The sequence below is a fragment of the Oncorhynchus mykiss genome, chromosome 15 (genome assembly GCF_013265735.2).
Source record: "Oncorhynchus mykiss isolate Arlee chromosome 15, USDA_OmykA_1.1, whole genome shotgun sequence".
Classification (NCBI taxonomy): domain Eukaryota; kingdom Metazoa; phylum Chordata; class Actinopteri; order Salmoniformes; family Salmonidae; genus Oncorhynchus; species Oncorhynchus mykiss.
The window spans coordinates 27,896,762-27,917,631 of record NC_048579.1 but is presented as its reverse complement, the minus strand read 5'-3'; the positions used below and the strand labels follow the sequence as shown (position 1 = coordinate 27,917,631).

The following is a 20,870-nucleotide window of genomic DNA, read 5'->3' as shown; positions in this document are numbered from 1 at the left end:
AATGCTCCAGCGTTTCCCTCTCCAATGTATTGTTGTGTAGTTTTATGTGTCCAAGTAAAAAAAAATGTGGGATGTTGAGAGAAATCCTGACTCTTAACATTGTGTTACATTTTTGACCCCAGTTTATTAGCCAAGCTATGATTGTCCACGTGTCTCAGCACTATACTCAGGATTCCATTATGTACTGAATCATAGTAAGTTCAGCTCCGTGAACAAACCCCTTCTGGATAATGGTCATTAAGCTACTAATATGAGTCATTTCAGATACTTTTGCTTTGGTTAAGAAGTCCCAAGCCACCAACCTAACACATTAGACAAAATCCACAATATTATTTGCTGTTGATGGAGTTCCAAACTTTTTGTGACGCAACACTTCACAATGTTCGTTGATGATTTAACCCAGAACAGCACAATTTATAATTACTTCGGTGGGTGGGGTCAATGTAGCCTACATGTGACAATTGTCCCCTGTCACCTAAGCTAAAGACAGGCCTTCTGAATAACCAGACAGTGATTAAGTAAACCATTTACTGAGAAAAGCACATGTATTAATTACAATCATGTGTGGATAGGTGATGTCCATTTGATTGTTGATCACCTGTAAAGAGGGTTATGGAGGTTGGTTTCAGTGTGCAAAACCTTTCATTGCCCAACATTTCCCTTTCTATGCAGGCATGCAGCGATCAGATGGTACAACTAAAATGTGATCACGTTTAACTATTAAAACGTTAAGGTTGAGCTAAAATAATTTTTGAACAACATCCTCGTTTATTGAAGAGGTCCATTTCCTGGTTGTAGTTGCGACGGTCAAATGTGGCGATTGAAGAGGGCGTAGAGTATTGAGAGTGACGGGGAATGCGGAAGTAGCATTTTCCTGTGGGGACCTTCGAGTATGTGTATAATCTGAAGATATTTCCATGGTAATTCATGCTACTGAACGTTAATTGATCATGATGTGAAATGTAAGGTTCCCATTGGTCAGATGCATGATGGATAGTGGTTAAGAACGTTGGGCCAGTAACCCGAAAGGTCGCTGGTTCAAGTCCCAGAGCCGGCAAGGTGGAGAAATCTGCCGTTCTGCCCTTGAGCAAAGCAGTCAACCCCCAACAACAACTGCTCCCCGGTGTCGATTACGTGGGTGTCGATTAAGGCAGTCCCCCCACACATCTCTGATTCAGACGGGTTGGGTTAAATGTGGAAGACACATTTTAGTTGGATGCATTCAGTTGCGCAACTGTCTAGGTATCCTCCTTTCCCCTTATTTAAACTGATTTCTTTGTTTGTCTGACAGACAGGAACAGGTTGCCTGACAGACAGGAACAGGTCAAAGGTCGTCATGCTGCCGGGTTAACAAGTGCATTTGAAGCCAGAGTTTTAAGAGCTCTATTTAATTAGGTTTAGTTTGACCCTTTGGTTCATCGTCCTGTTTCTTTTGATTTTGTAGATATTGTACAGTTCGCCAGCTCTTTATCTCCACTTGGACATAAAAAATCTCCCGTGCAAGAAAAAAATCAGCTCTGCATTGTTGCGTCCTCGTTGTTAAAATCATACCGCTGGGTCAACCTCACTGTACACAATGATAGAGGCGTTTGTCAAAACCTGCACAATATGGTTTCACACCATATGCTCTTGAAAATATCCATGCATGTCCTTGGAGACTGTATGGCTGAGAGCGCCTATATTCTCCTAGGTGGCTATGAGCTATAGTGGGTTGAGAGGCAGCAGAGGGGGAAAAAAAAGCAGAAAGAGTATGAGAATGACATTCAGTGACTCTTTCTGACGGCGTCAACACAGTGAGCGAGTTCAGGTTCAGCCAGGTTATTTTGTGATGAACTGTTTTGTATAGAGTAGAGTGCTGCTTTTGGCTTTAATAGATTTTTTGACAGTTAAGTGGATAAGTACAAATTTCTGATTGCTGCTGCTGCTTCTGCAAAAAAAAAAGAAAGTTGATTGAAGTGAAGGTGTGCACGTTCTGGGTGTTCTCGGGTTCGGTTGAGTGCTCAGGAAGCACTGATAGACAATGTCATTGGGAGTAATGTTTGTCTACCACACACCCAGCCATGCTCCCTTCACTGGTGAAATGGTTTCACACGTTTTTTTAAAAAAAAGCTCATTTCTCACGGCTGTGCAAATAGCCTTCCACTCCAGCTAGCAGAAGCCATGAGGCACCACAACATCCTGATGACATGTATTTATTGCCTAGGAAAAATGGACATTAGGTTGCGAAAGCTGTGGTTAGGAAGCCACGCTATTTTCCCCCCGTGGGGGGGAGATGGCGTGGCTGTGTACAGTTTCTGTCTTCCCCTCTCAAGCAAATCTCCCCCTTTCAAACACCAGCAGACAAGATAATAAGGCACTCGGAGCACAATTCGGGTATTATATTCCGCAACCAAAGGCTCATCTCTTGTCAGTTTGCATTTACTCTCCCAAGGATGTGACGCTTCTATCATCATGCTGTCAAATAGAGCCTGGCTGGAACGACAGGGCCACTCATTTCATACACTTACTGTTTACATGAAATGGCCTGCACTTATACCGATTCTGCCAAAATGGAGGAACATTTTCAGAAAGGTCACCTACAGACTAAAAAGAGGAGAGAAAAAGGAATCTTCTATTGATGTATGCGATTGGAGGTCATTCCAAGAAAAGGTCTAGACAGACTACTGTATAATACCCTACATCTCTTAATTTGTTGTATTTCATAAGAGCAGTTACTCATTCATCTTAATAAGAAAATATATTTATGTTCTTTTGCACTCTGGCAGCTACTGTGCAGTACCTCACTGAAATCATTTAAATGATTTGGATTACTGAAGTGGTAGTTGATACGCCTGTATAAAAATATGGTTATCACCAAGAAGGAACTTTTTTATTTTATTAGGATCAGCATGTATTGCATTTCATACCTCCACTCACTTATCTGCCACTTCCTCATCCCCTTGTCTCCTTCAACCTGACTTTCACTCTTCTGCATAAACACAAAGACACACTGCTGGAGGCAGCCCCCCGCACCTATTATTTTTGTGTAATCAGCTTAGTGAGCAGGGCGAGTGACTGGAGGGGGGGGGGGGGGGGGGGGGGGGGGGTTGGCTGCTTGCTAATGCAAAGAGGCCTGTAATGTTCTGCTGTGCTGGGGTTAAGTAATGAAGTGGTAGAGACACAGTGTGTGAATGGGACCAGCTCAGTAAAGTTAAAGAGACTAGGATAAAGGAGAGGAAGAAAGGGAGTAGGACTCTCTCTCTCTCTCTCTCTCTCTCTCTCTCTCTTTCTCTCCAGGAGGTTGATATCATTAGGAGGATTTCAGCTGCATGCCTATAAAGCAGGTGTAATACATTCTCTAATGCGCCCGGAGTTCCCGTGGGCTATCTTCGCTATCTCTACCATCACAGATCAGATAGCATTGAGGAACAAGGAGGACATAAGGAAGATGGAGATGGACATAGAGAGAAGGTCATCTGTTTTACACAGAAAAATCCCAGTCATGTAGATTGCATTCATAGTGACACTGAGCACTTCAAAGTGACTGACATTATGATCTGTTGACTATATTGTGCAGCTATAGTAGAAATGAATTGTTAACCTTTGCGTTGCTGTACAAAGAAATATTGTAAAGCAAATGACATTGAGGGCACTTTGCCAGTGGCAAAGGAAATGTAATGAATACTATAATACACTTTATTCTGTTCTCACCATACTCTGGGGGAAATAATACTTTTCAAAGAAATATGTATTGCATAGTCTAGTTTCCATAAACAATATCAAAAAGCTCTTCATGTTGGACTAACAAAGAAACGTCACAGCTCCTTGGCGTTGACACGGTCGTTGATGTCTGGAAATAATTGAAGCAGGGAATGGAAATTACAATGTTGTCTTTGACTTGTGTGGTGTGAACCAGAGATCCATCCAAGCCCATGTGTCCTTCACAACCCTTTATTATTTATAGCGCTCGTTCTTTGAGCAATGACCAGTACTAATGCATAACCTTCTGTCCTTCTGGCTGATTCGCTTCCTTTGAAACCAAAGATTGAGGGAAGAGAAAAGGGTGTGTGGAGGAGGCGGGGGTGCAGGGGAGGGGGTGCGGGGGGGGGGGGGGGGGGTATAGGGCAGTCGAGATCCAGGCTATCGAGAAGTTATTATGTGTCCCCCCCCCCTCCCCCCTTCATATCTGAGAATGTGAAATAACATTGTGATGCTTCTCTTCTTGGGAAATGGAGTTACGGGCTTCAAAGCAATAGTCGATCCCGTACGTTTCCCTCCCTCCACAGCGTGACGGCACTATGAGAATGTTGTGTACTGTGGAAATTCTGTTCGAGAGAATGGAGGGTCGCTTCTGCCCCCCCTTCACCATGTTTGTTGTTATGCCCATAGTATCTATATAGTTAAAACATTGCAGAACTTTGCATTTTCACCATGTCACCCCCTGACTAATAGTGAGTTGTATAAATCCTTATTTGGAGGTTAGCACCCTGCTTCACATTGCTGGGGATTGAGGTGAGATAGACTCCTATGCAGACTGGAGCACTTTCTGTGATTCTGGGATGATAGATGCTGCACAGTAGCAGTGTAATCCATTATTATGATACCGTTATGAGAGTGGGCGATGTGGAGGCAGAGTATTGGGGGGGAACAGAAGCTCTGTGGGACAGGGGGCAGAAAGTGGGACAGCATTAGTGTAGGATAGCCTGAGGGCCCGAGGCTGATGTGTCAAGCGTGATATGTGGGTGTCTAGTCGCCCCCCGCACCGGCCCCTGTCCCCTTCCCCATCCCCAGCCCAGTCTCCACCCACAGACGCCACCGGCTGCCTCTTAATTGTTCTGCTACTGCTCTCGTTTGGCCAGATGCAACGCAGGTTGACAGGCGGCCGCTCTTTGGACGCGGTGAGTTCACCGCACATTCTACATTTTCTGCCTACAGTAATGTAAGGGTTGTGAGCAGTTCACATAGATATCACTGTTTCTTTCTTTGATACACTATATATACAAAAGTATGTGGACACCCATTCAAGTTAGTGGATTCGGCTATTTCATCCACATCCGTTACTGACAGGGGTATAAAATAGAGCACACAGCCACGCAATCTCCATAGACAAACATTGGCCAAAGAATGGCCTTGCTGAAGAACTCTGTGACTTTCAACGTGGCACCGTCATAGGGTACCACATTTCCAACAAGTCAGTTCGTCACATTTCTGCCCTACTAGAGCTGCCCCAGCAACTGTAAGTGCTTTTATTGTGAAGTGGAAACATCTAGGAGCAACAACGGCTCTGCTGCGGAGTGGTAGACCACACAAGCTCACAGAACGGGACCGCCGAGTACTGAAGTATCTAGCGCGAAAAAAATAATCTACCCTCGGTTGCAACACTCACTACCAAGTGAGTGTTCTGGAAGCAATGTCAGCACAATAACTGTTTGTCGGGAGCTTCATGAAATGGGTTTCCACAAACGAGCAGCTGAGCATCTATGAACAACATGCACAATGCCAAGCATCAGCTGGAGTAGTGTAAAGCTCACCACCATTGGACTCTGGAGCAGTGGAAACACGTTCTCTGGAGTGATGAATCACTGGCCTGTAGAACCCTACCTGCCCCAATGCATAGTGCCAACTGTAAAGTTTGGTGGATGTGGAATAATGGTCTGGGACTGTTCGGGCTAGGCCCCTTAGTTCCAGTGAAGGGAAATCTTAACGCTACAGCATACAATGACATTCTAGACCATTCTGTGCTTCCAACTTTGTGGCAACAGTTTGAGGAAGGCCCTTTCCTATTTCAACATGACAATGCCCCCGTGCACAAAACGAGGTCCATACAGAAGTGGTTTGTTGAGATCGATGTGGAAGAGAGCCCTGACCTCAGCCCTTGTAAAGCGCATTAATGGACTTAATTTTAGGAATTTATTTGGCCACTTTAGTTGTGATACAAACCTTATCAAAACATATAGACCTATCGGCTAGGCTACATGAGGTGTGCCACTATGATTCGAAAAAGTCAACAACATTCACAAGTGATAATATATCATTCACAAGTGATAGGCTAATATTATCACCCATCAGACTATTCTGATTTAATCTTGCCTTTACATATACTAAATAATATATGTGTGAAATTTGTTTTGATTTAGAATGGACCATTATCATGCACCTGTATCAAAACAGGGGCAGCGGGAAATAATACATGTCATCTATGCATTTAAATAGTGAATGGAGGACGCTTTTCTCGTGGTTCGTTTTCATGCCAGCCAGGTAGGCAATACTCCGGTTTTAAATATAAGCATATTATAAAATATTAGGAAAAATATTAGGAAAGTTGAGAAATAAATATAGTATTCCTAGTCTATAGAAAACTGACGGGATCCTCCTCTTTATAGTAAAGGCCATCACTCTGTTTTCTCACACAATTGCATAGCCTATAGAAATGTTGCGCAACATGAGCTCATGGGCTCTCATGAAGTGTTTGATTAGATTTTTGATTACATTTGCATTGATGTCAGAGTGATTAGAGGGACAATAGAGTGCTGAGTACCAGGCAGTTAGCAAGTTTGGTAGGCTACTAATGACCAGCAGCATCAGAGCTTGGAGAAGCCTAATCACATGTGACAAAATGGTCATGTGGAATCTGACTACCTTCATGACTCGTGACCACCGGTGTGGCGGTAATACGGTCACCGCAACAGCCCTAGTGTCCACATAGTTTTGGTCATGTCGAGTACTTTTGAAATGAATTGCATATAATGATGAATCACTTATTTGCTAATTTGAACATGAAGCCGTATTACTCCACAAATGACTTTGTTTGTGACAGGAAAACATGTTGGATAGAGATCCAGACGGAGAGCCATGGTTAAAGAGAAACCCTCTTGCGTGACGATGAAGGGGGCACCAGATCAGGCTGAATCCTATTTACCACAAATATAATTTAAGTAATTTCAGAAGAGGCTCCCATCAATAGGAAGGGAGGCACCTCAGCATTCCCCAGCTCTCCTAACAGGCTTACAGCTCTCTCAGGCAGGCCCTGATTTCACCGTCCATGCTGCACTGATGACCATAAAAGGATGAGGAATAATTTGGGATTGTTATTGGTCTCTTTCAACCCTGAGGTAATCAGGTTGACATTGCTTGGGGAATGAGGAGAATGGACCGCAACAGATGTACTCATGTGCAAAGTGTTCCGCTCCCCTGAGAGTTGCCTGCACAAATGCTCTCTCTCTCCAACTCTCCCCCTCTTCCTCCAATCCACCCCCCCCCCCGTCTCTCTCACTCTTCATCACACCCTCTCCTTCTTGACCTTTGAGATGAGCATTACCCCTTCCCTCCAATTGACCTCATCCTGTCCCACTTGTGCTCTCCAGTCTGCTTGGCTCCTGGTCCACTTCAATGCAGAAGGAGAGGCAGGTAAGAGCAGGCCAAGAGCACTTCCTGTTGGAGGAAGACCCATGGCCATGTAAGAGAGAATAACTATGGGAGGATGCTACTTCCCTGTTATCAGTTCCATTTACATATACTGACGATGACCAATAACTACACTGAGCAGCAACAGGGGGGGTCTACACTTCAAAAACATAGTTTTTGTACCCTGTAATCATTTCTTAATGGTAAGACAGTCTTTAGTCAGTCTCTATACCCCCTCTATCTCATGTTCTCTGGTGGTCCTGTAATTACTGTCGCCAGAAGTGGCTGAAGAACTGCTGAGGTGAAAAATCCAATCCACACTGCCATGTGCTTTGCTTTGCTTCCTGTGTAATACCTTGACTCCATAATTCCACTTATTGGTGGAATAATGAATTAATTTGATATTTTTGCCTGTAGGGTCTGGAGCTCCTTGCTGCTCCAGCAGAAATCAACCGTTAATATAAGGGGCCCAGAGAGACTGGCTCGGCCCCTGACCACCAAGCCCCTGCGCTGGGCCCTTAATTAAGGAAATGACAGCTCTCCAGGCTCTAGTGTACGATAATGCAGCTAATGGTATTACAGGCAGCCACTCAACAGTCAATGTCTGGGGCGTTCCGACTCCAAAACCGCTATTGACGTATAACCAGCCAGCCTCTCCTCTGAGGGTCTCTAAACAGAGTATTACTTTCCTGCTCATCCTCGGGGAGCCATCTAATAAAGAGGACCCAGAGGTTATTGGCAGAACATTATCCTCTGGGTTATTGTTGAGGGCTTTGGTGTGCTCAATGAAAGACAGAACAATGCTACAGACGTATTTGATCACCCTTTAGCAGGACAACGTTCCTGCAACGCAGGAAATGTCAGACCTGTAGTGTATTTGAGGTTTAAAAAGGCTTGGGAAGTTTGGAATGTAGGCCAATGGTGCGTGTGTTAACCTAGTTTGAGAAAGGGATTGGTCGAACAATGGCTGAGTTATTGACAAATCCAAAATCTAATTGTATGTGTCCATTTAAACCACTGTAAATCCAGGGCACTATACAGTACTGTCACTTCTCTTATTTTCAGATATAATGCAGTATGACTTACTGGGGAATAGGAAACTCTCTCTCTCTCCTCCTCTCCCTCTTTCGCTCCCGCGTGTAGTAAACTTGTGTTTGTGCCAATAGCATAAAAGCTATGCCGTGTCAGGCATTTCAGAAGCATTAGTGGAATCAATGGCCAAACAATCCAACACAATTGGTCTGGTATTGATAGAATTAAACCTTGTGTATGATGTGACTTGTCATTTATTTCGCCCAGTATGATGCCCTGACCCCCATCATCAGTGAATCTCTATTGATTCCTGCAGCCTGGGCTTTCACTCTCATTTGTTTAGCACTCAACAATAAGGAACAAAACCATATATTTCCATGGCAAATAGAAACTGTATGATAAGAGTGCACAAATGTGTTTTCTTTTGAATGTCGATATTGTGTTGATATTTAATAGTAGAAAAAAAGCGTGACTAATAAATATGGAGGGGGAATAAACCGTTTTGAGATACGTTTAGTCATTGTTGTTGTTAATATATTAAATGCGCTTTGTCATTTATTAGGATAACTCATGTACTGGAGGCAGCTCTGCAGGGTAGCCACTAGATGGCACAGCAACAAAGTCATAAAATCGGATTTTAAACCTAACCTTAACCCTAACCTTAACCAAAGTGCTAACCTTAAATGAAGACCAAAGGCACAGTTTGTATAGCCAAGTTTGACTTTGCCGCTGGCCCATCTAGAAATCACTCAGCTCTGCCTCCAGGACAAGATTCATCCCAATAAACGTCAACCTGCATATTACATCTCAATGAGAACAGCTACATAACGAAACAACATGCCATTAGCCCAGCGTTTTGAAAAGAGCCATTACTAAAAAAAAAGGGGTGTTGCGGAGTTTATGGGCTGGTTGATTTTGAAAAGCCTGAATCGTTACTGCTGCGCTCTCTCCAATATTTGACAGCTTATAATGCATCGCCACTAAAATAGCTTTAAGTGTTAACGCTTCTTTTATGGACAAAAATTGATTCATAAATGCAGTGGGGTGAAAGCTAACTCGGACACAAAGCCTTCAATAACACCCATGTCATTCACATGGTCAATGGATAAAGCAGTTGTTGCATTAGAGTAGATGGCAAACTGATTGCTTTATGAAATGCGGACTAATTGTTTTGTGTGGTGTTGTGCTTGGGGCAGCACTCTGTATTGAGACGAGCCGCGGATGACGTCAATTAAATGCAGCTCTTTGCACCCCATATACAAACCCTCTGCCCTGTTTGGGCATTGAACGTGGCCCTCCAGTCGCCACTTAGGGGATCAATGCAAGATAATTTATTTAGTGTCAGATATTGGGGATATTTCCACACCATAAGCCACCGATCACTGATATCGGAATCATTATTGTTGTAGTGTAGAAGAGATGACTGTGGTTAGGATATATGGGAGAGAGTTTGGGGTTGTTCAGTTGTGTTAAATCAGCACAAATAACAGAGTTGAGAAATGGTATTTTATAATAACAAGCATTAAGCTCTTAAGTTCAATGCGAGGTCTATGTGCTGCAATGCTGGCAAAAGTGTACCAAAGAGAGTTTACCAATTCAAAATGAAATGTGAACACATTGACGCTTTCTGGATTTTTGGGCACAAAATAGTGAAGGAATTACTTCAGTCTGAAGTATAAAATTGTATTAACGTGTAAGTAGAAAATATGTATAAAACATTATTTCAGCAATCATTATTTCATTGTATCATTCCAAGCGTCATTATAGCTGTTGTCAGTCCAGTGTTACTGTCCAAAAGGGAATCCGCTTGAAGAAACCTTCACAATATATAAACTGGTTAAAATAACAAAGAACCTAGTAATAAAAGATGATTGAAGATGGACTCCCAAGATATTTCCTCCTGTCAGCGTTTTAATTTTGTTAAAGAAATCACGACCAACACCTCGGGGAAAAGATGTGCATGTGCATTTATTTATTATCGATTCCTTTCCCGGTGCTAAACGTGTTTACGTCATAGATATTTGCAGGCAGATCACGCTTTCTCTTAACACTACGCTAAATTATTGCGAGATGACGCAATGAAAGGCATACAAGCAGTTATTTAATCAGCCGTAGCCCTCTGCTCCTGCTTATCAAATGGAATATATTATTCACTACACAAACTATGTTCATTACTTATTGATGGTATTGCCATGCTGTAAACTTTCATTCGCTCATCAATAATAGAGCGGAGTGATCCCTCTGATTAGGGGTGGATGCCACAGTCAAGCCGCTGTTTATTTCATCTCTGACATTGAGATGGAATGGATATATGCTAATGAGATGAACTGCTGCCAGTGCTCAATGTTCAATTCCACTGTCGTGCTTGTCGTTCTTTGATATGACATTTGATGATACGCATGCTTGTAGTTGTCGAAGTTGATTGGAAACCAGTGGGGTTATGGAGTAATGCCCTAATATATTCACAAATGTGAATGAGATCCTCAATTGACTTGTGAATTCCGGTTGTCATTACATGAAGAAACTTGTCTTCAAAGACATTAGATCAAGTCAGAGGAAATGGTTGAATTGATGTCATATATCATGTCAGTGAGAAACCCTAAACTACGCTCATCGTCATGCACTTATGATAACCTCTTTTGAATGTTTGCCCTGGTGTTAGGATGAGACTAGGTTTCTGCTGTCCAAATCCAAAGCCTGTCTTCAAAGTGGTATTTCATCTCTTCAATAATTAAAGGCATTGGGTTGGGCTATGTTTGACCCATAATGGGTAAAATTGGTAAGAAACTGCACTGTCTAATGTTAAGTGACTGCAGGGTTGACAAGCTTGGGTTTATATGGACCAATATCAAGACGCTGGCCCAGTGAGCCAGAGGTAGAAACCAGCTCAAAATGCGGGCTTGTCCCCCAGGGCAATTAAATCAAGCATCAAATGCTTAAGGTTCATTTGATGGGTCATACAATTCACCAATTATTTGGAGTTTATGTAAAGATGAGATGATTTTGGATGGCAGAGTGGAATTTCGGACGTAATGCGCAAATTTGTACCGTCCCAGTCCCACACAACCAAACAGCAACCACATCTTGACAGCAAAGCCTTAAGTAATACAAAGGTCAAACTTTGATGCAGTGATTGTTTTAGATATATTTTTCCGACTTGTAACTTGCTCAAATTGAAAAGGGATACACAAGTGTATTCATGTTCTTTCGCTTTCTCTAGAACTCTCCCACTCGCTTTCCTACTTTCCTTGACTTCTTTTACCAACTTGAATTCAAGTTTTTGTGGAAAGTGAGTTTTAATCTGTTGTACAATACATTGAAAGGGTTGTATAGTAAGTAGCCTGCCATTGATGTATGCCTGCATTTAGAGAAAATATCAATATGCCGAGACCTCTGTATTGATGACTTCTTTTGACTTGTGATCAATGTTCTTGACTTTTGGCAAAGATGTACGTTATACAAGTTAGCCCATATGGTATAAAAGCAAATAGTTTATCACTGAACTATCTGAAGGAACACACTTTTAATGAATAGTTTCATGGTTTATCGACAGTATAAAAGTTACAACAGCTAGGCAGAAGGGACCTATAAAAACTGTACTATAGTGGCAAGGGAATTTTTCATCAAAACACGTCATCACACATGATGACTGAGGTCTGAGATGCGCGTGAGCTGTTGAGAGATGCTGAGAGCGAGAGTCCATGTTTTAACAGTTCGTGCCTGTGTCACAAATGGTGCCCTATGGGCCCTGGTCAAAAAGTAGTGGTGCCATTTGGGAATAGGGTGCCATTTGGGACACAAACCTGTGTCTCACCGCCCACCCACCCTGAGTGGTTTTTGTTTTCTCTCCGGCCGTCACATCACACAGCAGGCTTATTATCACGTCCCTGTCGGATGTGCGCCTCCTTACTCCGCCGTGGCCTCATACTGTAGGAAACAGGTCTAATTGTGTCTCATAGCCACAGGCTGTCTTCTGGTACAAGGGGGGGAGGGGGGTTAGATGGGGTGATGATGCTCAACAATGTAAATGTGGGAATAATGCAGGGCCGGGCCCCACAGTTTATGTGGCCCTCCATCTCTCATCCCTCAGCTGTAATCGAGGCCGTCGGGGTGCGGCTGCCTGGTAAGCATCATCCTCACGTCAATGAGACTCTCAACTGGCGGGTCGTTTATTCAGCGCTGATTGTGAACGGTGCCGCAGCGGTTATTGATATAGCACTTTAACACAAAATCCCCTCCCCTCCCCTCCACTCTGTACTCGGGGCTGTGTGATCACAGCTGGCTATGTCTGCGCGTGGATGTTTTTTTGTGCCTGATTGTTTCCATGTTATAGTGGATTCACATCTCTCTCTCCCCCTCTTATCTTTCTCTACCTCAGGAGCCCGTGATGGCTCTGTCCAGTCTGATACCAGCAGCAGCCCGTCAGAACAGAGTCAGCTGGGACAGTGTCACCCAGCCTACCCGGTGGGTCCACAGGTGGGTGTCTCTCCATGTCTCCTATTGACCTGCACCCAGTCATAGTAAAGATACTTTAATAGAAAATGACTCACCCAGTAAAATACTACTTGAGTAAAAGTCTAAAAGTATTTGGTTTTAAATATACTTCAGTATCAAAAGTAAATGTAATTGCTAAATTATACGTAAGTATCAAACGTTAAAGTACGAATAATCAAAAATTCCTTATATTCAGGGGCACACTCCAGGGGCACACTCCAACACTCAGACATAATTGACAAACAAAGCATTTGTGTTTAGTGAGTCTGCCAGATCAGAGGCAGTAGGGATGATCAGGGATGTTATCTTGATAAGTGTGTGGATTGGACCATTTTCTGTCCTGCTAAGCATTCAAAATGTAACGAGTACTTTTGGGTGTCAGGGAAAATGTATGGAGTAAAAATTACATTATTTTCTTTAGGAACGTAGTGAAGTAAAAGTAAAAGTTGTCAAATATAAATAGTCAAGTAAAACGTACAGATACCCCCAAAAACTACTCAAGTAGTATTTAAATACTTTACACCACTGGCTGCACCTAAACACATAATCCCACCAGATACAACAGAACATGAACGTGATCTACAAATTATATCAAATCCTCCCCAAAGATAATCAGTTGAGATGTATTTATGAGCATATACTATAAAGCAGTTTTTTGGTGATCACTTTGTCATCTGCATAGGATATATAGAGAGTTGTTTACATTTCCTCTGCCCCTCCCCTTCAAGGCCAACAAAACGCACTCCAACCCCAGGCAACCCTACTAAACAGCTCAGTAGGACAGCCAGCGTACGTGATTGGTTTTACTGGGCTGGTGGCTCTGCCCTGTTTAATGAACATTTATCTCATTAGTGCTGTCTCACTGTCACCTCCCTAAACACAGTAGTGTGAACAGCCAGACAGGCAACCAAGCAGGCACAGAGCTTCCCTCCCTCCCTTCCCTTAATGAGCCCACTCTCCCGGCACTCAGGGGATTGCATCCCAAATGACACCCTATTCCCTTTGTAGTGCACTACTTTTGACCTGCGCTCCATGGGCCCTGGTTAAAAGTAGTGCTCTAGGGGATAAGGAATATGGTGCCATTTGGGACACGGCACTCAGTGTTACTCAATTAAGGGATCCGCTACTGAATCAATCCTCATCAGGGTAAACAAAAGAGGATATGTGAGGGGAAGAGAGACTAACTCACTGAGTTCCCTGCTGAATTATCTCACTCAGCTCAGCAGAATGAGCAGCCGACAACCAAACGGATTAAAACCACACTGTTGACGAGAGATATGATAGCTGTTTAATACACGGATGCTAAACAAGGGTATTAGACCAAATAGAAATGCTTTAGTGCAACTGGTTGTGCCAGAGCCTACTGTATGAGCTGTAAGAGATTGTTCCCCCAACAGTCTCAGTCTAATATATTAATGCTGTCAGTACAGTCTCAGGGAATCTAACACTTTTCAGAAACAAAGGTGCTGCGCATGCCATAACCAATTCTCCTGTTTCGGGATCAATATGTTTTGATAGATCCTCTCTCCAGAGCCGGATATTGTGCGAACAGCCATTATCCGAGGGTAGTTTACCCAACATGAATGTGCCTCCCCCCCCCCCCCGACAAAAGTCGTCTATCTCTGTGATTACGGGCAATTTCTCAGCGCCTGCCTGGGCTGCAGATGGAAGGGCCTGCTGGCCCCTAATGGGCAGAGAGGCAGGGTACCTCATCTAGGTCTAAAGCCCCATCCAGCCCCTCCCAGACCCCATTCAGAGCCCAACTCGACCCAGACACATGGAGAGAGGCAGGGTACCTCATCTAGGTCTAAAACCCCATCCAGCCCCACCCAGACCCCATTCCAGACCCCATCCAGAGCCCAACTCGACCCAGAACACATGCAGAGAGGCAGAGTACCTTACCCAGGTCTGGATTCCCACCCAGACCCCATCCAGAGCCAAACTCCAACCCAGAACACTTGCCTGCTCCCTTGGAGCCCCACTCCTCCACACTCAACTGTCAGCCATGCCAAAGCCAGTACCACACCATCCCCACTAGACCTGTGTTGGAAAGACAGGCAAGACAAAAAAAGAATGGGAAATAATGCCGAACTATTCACACAGACACCCAAAGGAAGCAGAATGGGTTGTTTACTATAATGCTCTGGTATTTTAAAAGACAATATCGTTTTTATGATCTGGAATGTGGTGGCGGCCCGAGGCAAGTTTTCCAGATGTAATGTTCAGTTAAATTAGTACTCACACTTTGCATGTTTTACAGAAGCAAGTTAGGTAGACAATCCATTTCTAAACTGCCCTCTTCTCTTCACAAAAGCCATGAGCCGCCCAGCAACAAACACAGCCCAAAGACAAATAGCAAGGGGTCTTATTTACTTGGAAGTGCTCTGAAGCTGGCAGACACGTGCTTGTAATAATAAATCAGCAGTACATTTGATGTATGGAGAATTGTTTTTTAATACCATTCCCTTCCATGTAGCTCTGTCTTCAGTGTCAGGCGAATTGATGTCATTTAATTTGAAGTCGAAATGAATGTTCAAAGATGTCTTTGATTATCTGCACACTACAATTCAACATGAAATTTACTTTAAAAAAAAAAACCCAGATTAAACATATGTCACTTGCACTGACAAAATCCCCCCCCCCCCCCCCTTTGTTATTGTCCTTTGATGGTTTCTCTTTGCTCACTCAAGTGACTAATTCCTTATTTGTAGCTAATGACAAACGTCATTTGGAATACGTTCACAGTCAACCAGTGGCACTCCTTTGTGTTATGGTTTTCTATAGTACTTCAAAGCAAACTAAAATGGTTCTGAATGTTTTTTAAACCTAATGAGTATTGACTGTTTAAGCAACAGGGCATGAGGGAGTGTGGTATATGTCCAATATACCACGGCTACAGGCTGTTCTTAGGCACGACGCAACGCGAAGTGCCTGGATACAGCCCTTAGCCGTGGTACAGTATATTGGCCAAATACCACAAACGTCCGAGGAGCCTTATTGCTATTGACCAATGTAATTAGAGCAGTGGAAATAAATGTTTTGTCATACCCCGGTATACGGTCTGATATACCATGGCTGTCAGCCCATCAGCATTCAGGGCTCGAACCACCCCGTTTATAAAAAAAACAAAACAAGAATCATTGTTATTTAATCCGTTTTGTTTACAGGATACAGTTGCTAGCACTGAACCTCTCCCCATGTCATTGACTATTAAAGCTTCGTCCCTGGTCACCTTTTGATCAAAGGTGTAGGTGAAACAAATACATGAGGAAATTAGAAACATATGGAGGTTTTCTCTTGCCCTGTTTTCTGTTTAAATGCTAGTGTTTCACCTTCCGATCTCTCCCAGCCTCTTGGCTTTAAACCCGTGTAACATCACATTCCTTAAACTGTGATTATGTCGGAACTGGTGCTTGCTTTCCTTAGCGCGCCGGGTTATCTTAGTGACACCGCTGTCACCCAGCAGCACCAAGCCTGGAAGTACGGTGGCATGTTGGCACCAGTCGGCCCCTCGGCTCCCTCGCCACAGACACCCATTCAAAATAGAAGCAGATAGCTGCCTAGTGCTGTTAAAGTTTTGTGGGCTCAGGTCAGTGTAGAGGAGTCATGCAGAGCAGGAGCAGCACCGAGGTCGCAGGGCAGGCAGGTATACTACAGGCGTACAGGAGCTGAGACGTTTAAAGGGATGTTTTTCAGGCTGGGCTTGGACACAAAGACACCATGCATTCTTTCTGTCTAGAGGCACATCCCAGCAGGTAATTTAATAATGTCGTTTTACGCCATGCAAAAGGCTTGTTTCTGGCAGACTGAAGAAAATCTTCGATGATATCAAGTTGAATACATATCTGGATGTCACAGCTCTGTATTCCGATGGTGCTACAACCTTTCCACATCGTGTGTAAAGAACATGAATTAAACTCGGGGTCAAAGCACTCTGCTCTGGCAATAGAAATGTTGTCTGTATATTTGCAAACCCACTCCCTGTGAAGATACTTTTGAACTGCTCCTCTACTCTGCCAAATATCTCCTGGCAATACTCCAGATAACATATCTTAGCGTCTGTGTCTGTGACTGCACAGATTCTACTCTGACTAATATTAGTGAATGCTTACACGAAGTCAGTGATGTACTGTATCTTCTAGCAAAGGAGGAAAGTGCTGATATTGGCGGAATGACTGATTCTAGGGTATCAGAGGTCAAATCAAATGTTATTTGTCATATGCACCGACGACAACAGCTGTTGTAGTACGCCAGGATCCATGTGCGGAGGGAGGTGTTTAGTCACAGGGTCCTTATCTCAGTGGTGAGCTTTGAGGGCACTATGGTTTTGAATGCTGAGCTGAGCTGTGGTCAGATCTGCTCAATGGAGGTTGAGGGAGAGCTTTTTTACACATCTCTGTGTGTGGAGTAAAGGTGGTCTAGAGTTTTTTGTTGTTGTAACATGCTGGTAGAAATGAGTTAAAACCGATTGAAGTTTCCCTGCATTAAAGTCCCTGGCCACTAGGAACGCCGCCCCTGGAGGAGCATGTATACAGCTCGTTGAGTACGGTCTCAGTGCCAGCATCAGTTTCGGGTGGTAAATAGACAGCTACGAAAAATATAGATGAAAACTCTCTTGGTAAATAGTGTGGTCTTCAGCGTATCATGACTTACTCTACCTCGGGCGAGCAAAACCTGTGTGTTCATTGTAATGAAATGTAAACCATTCTGCATCCATCTGAGAGGGAAATGCACTGCTCTCATTCAAAGGTTGGAGTTGTATTCCTTTTTCCACACGCCAATAAGCCGCACTGCGTTTCGGCTGTCACTCTGGCTGTGGCATGTTTCAAAGCAGATGTCATCAACAAAAACAAACGGCATTCGTCAGAGCAGCACATTGATTAAAGCACTTCAGTCACTTGAGTGAAATGAGCGTGACATGCGTGGCTACCTTGTTAACCCATTCATTCCCTCCCAGATGAATTTGATGTGAATATCATGAATGCATCTTTATGGATGAAATGGAATGTGTAAATGTGACCTCTCGCTACTATGCACACTAACACATTCATCACCTTCACTATGCCTTTTACTAATGTCAATACATTTTTGTAACCCAGTGTCTTTCTATTCAGTCTCTGCTGGTGGCTCAGCAACTAGCCCAGCAGCTGGCCGGGGGGTCTCCAGGCCTGAACCAGCCCATCCTCATCCCCTTCAATACAGGCAGCCACCTGGGAGGCCAGCAGGGGTTGGTGCTCTCGCTGCCCACGGCCAACATCCAGGGCCTGATGGCTGCAGCAGCCGCACAGGGCATCATGACCCTTCCCCTACAGAACCTGCAAGGTAAGAGGGCTGCTCCACCAGATAACCTATAGAGGACAGGGCGGGAGACTAAATTTGAGTTTTTGACAGTAATGCATGCATTTTAACGTAAAAACAGCAGTGATCTTATGTTATGACATTCACCAAAAGCATTTAGTCCTCACACACTGTATGTACCAGTATCTACAGTTTTTGCTACACAGGTTATGTGTTACGATTCAACTGTAAAAAAAAAATGTCAATCTAAAAATCCCAGAGGGGATAAAAAGAGTTTGAGGGGGGGGGGGGTGTGCGTGTTCCAAAAAGCATCTCATCTTCAACTTTCCTGGAGAAAGAGCCATATTAATTACAGGTCAGCGTTTTGCCGCGCGGCGCAAAAGCACTTTGTGCCCGTTTTCTCTGCGTAAGAGTGCACTGTACTCTCTCTTCATCCTCATCCGTCCGTCCACGTGGCTGTACTTATCCTCGCCTTTTAAACTTTAATGCCCAAGTGTTCTCTTTTGATCATAGTTGTAAATGGTTTTCATTTTAATGTTTAAAACATTGTCTCTTTTATACCATTAGATTGAGGGATGGCTGGGGAAACCTTCAGTCATGAATGTTGGATGAGAGGGGCCTGGAGTCGCTAATGTAAAAAGATGCCAGGCTGCATGTAAAGCAGTGTGTTTTTGGGTGGAGATTACAATAATGCCAGTGCAGCACAAAGTGCATAGAGAGGAGCCCCCCCCCCCCCCCCCCCCCCCCCCCCACCTCCTCTTCATGTGAGGAAATGGATGGACAGATGGAATGAGTGAGGAAATGGGAAGGAAGTTAGAAGCCCCTAATGGACACAAACATGCATAAATAACAACGTGCATCATCGCTATGGGGTGAGCTTTTAATAAACCCCACATCTATCTAGCCAGTGAAGCCCCTCCAATGTATCCCCGAGCAATGGAGGATAATGGGACCAGAAGGTCTGTCTGTCTCACACTTCAACAACTTCTCATATTGTATGTGGGACAAGCCAGAGGCTGTGATAACCGACTGACAAACACATTGTCATAATGTTGAAAGAACATAACCAACACCTCTCAGTCATCTTTTTCAACAGACGGTTCAGTCCGCAATCCCTTGCTGCACTTCACCGTTCGTTGGGTGCAAAGCTAAGGAAAGAAATGCCTCCTCTGCGGTTTCTTTTTAAGCGCACAGACGCATTCACACGTTCCCCTGCCATCCTATCTGAGAGGGACGCATCGAAGGGACCTCAGTGGAGAGAAAGTGACACAAGTCAGGAGTGAAGCTAAATGTCTTGACTGTGTCCAGGGCCCTCTGGCCACGCGGCGCCCCTCCACTCTCCCCTGTCGGAGCTCATCAGGGCCCTGCTGAGTATGAGGCCTGCTGGCACAGCACCTCTGTCAGGCAGCCCCGGCCTGCCCCCTTGCCCCTTCGCCCTCTCCAGCCCCCCCCTCCCCCCACCCCCACCCCCCCCTACCCCAGTCCCCCCCAGCCCTGATTAATCACACGTTTACTGTTGTCAGTGTCCCTACTCCCTACTGTCGCCTGCAGTGCCCAGAGCTAGCAGCCAGCTCATTTCACGACCTCGGGAGCAAGTGTGTTTACAGCCCTGCTACACCGCACCGTGACACGCTGCTACGCTGGTTAATTAGCGTCACAACAGACACAGACAACTATTAGCCTACAGTAATGAGACTGCAGGAGGATCTCTAACTCTATTTAAATCTAATGACCCGGCTAATGATCAGCAAATATGTCTGTTTGACTTGGGGGGGGGGGGGGGGGGATTCTTCACAGTACATAGCACAGTTTAGTAGCTACTACAGCCAGGATGGATTCCACTTTTTCCACGCTTTAACAAATGCCCAAATGTGATGCTAAAAAGTATACCTTTTCTGTCAGCGCTCACCGGCTTTTTAAATCCGTATTGTTCACCCCATCAGCTTTTTTAAGGTGCTAAACATTCTTACAACTGAGATAAGCAGAGAAATGTGAGAGCCAAGCGATTCACGTTAAGCATCTTTGATCACTTATCTCTCGTTAAACACTCCTGGCATTTTGCCTCGTCTAAGATCCTTCTTTAAAATGAATAAAGAGAGAGAGAGAGAGAGAGCGAGAGAGAGCGGGAGAGAGAGAGAGAGAGAGAGAGAGAAGGGGAGAGAGAGAGAGAGAGAAGGAGAGAGAGAGAGAGAGAGAGAGAGAGAGAGAGCGGGAGATTGGGAGGGAAGAGAGGAGTGTGCAGGCTGGAGAGTTGTGAGACGGAGTGATGAATAACCGTCATTGTAATGAGGTTGTGCAGTAAAGTTGGAGCTGCCGCTTAAATAAAACGGAGCAGCAGCAGCATCTTGTCGCGGACACGGTAAACACAGCAGCACCCAGTGTAACTTGTTATTTGTCAGAATGATTTATGCCAGGAAACATTCTGTACAAACAAATTCCCATTGAAACTAGACAAGGGAGAAAGGTATCTTGTGTAACAGAGTTTACACTGCTGTACCTGCAACTAGTTTAGGGTTATGCTGTTTGTCCAATTATGTGATGATTCATATTGATTAACTGTAATTAACATAATTTGACGTAATTATTACTATATTACTGTTGTATATTGTATAATTAGATATGTGAATGAAACAAAACACACTTGCACAACAAGTAGCTAACTA

At 44.1% G+C, this 20,870-nt stretch overlaps 1 protein-coding gene across 4 annotated transcripts in view; it reads left to right on the top strand.

Annotated features, from left to right (window-relative positions):
* The window catches only part of LOC110489921 (POU domain, class 6, transcription factor 2), a 90,054-nt gene that overhangs the window by 6,214 nt on the left and 62,970 nt on the right, over positions 1-20,870 (top strand). For 3 of the 4 annotated variants that reach the window (XM_036944215.1, XM_021562934.2, XM_036944214.1), the window contains 2 exons: positions 12,794-12,891; positions 18,009-18,231. In XM_036944215.1, the coding sequence (XP_036800110.1) occupies positions 12,794-12,891; positions 18,009-18,231 (321 nt within the window). The remainder of the gene's footprint in view (positions 1-12,793; positions 12,892-18,008; positions 18,232-20,870) is intronic. The other variant, XM_021562935.2, reaches the window with a different exon arrangement.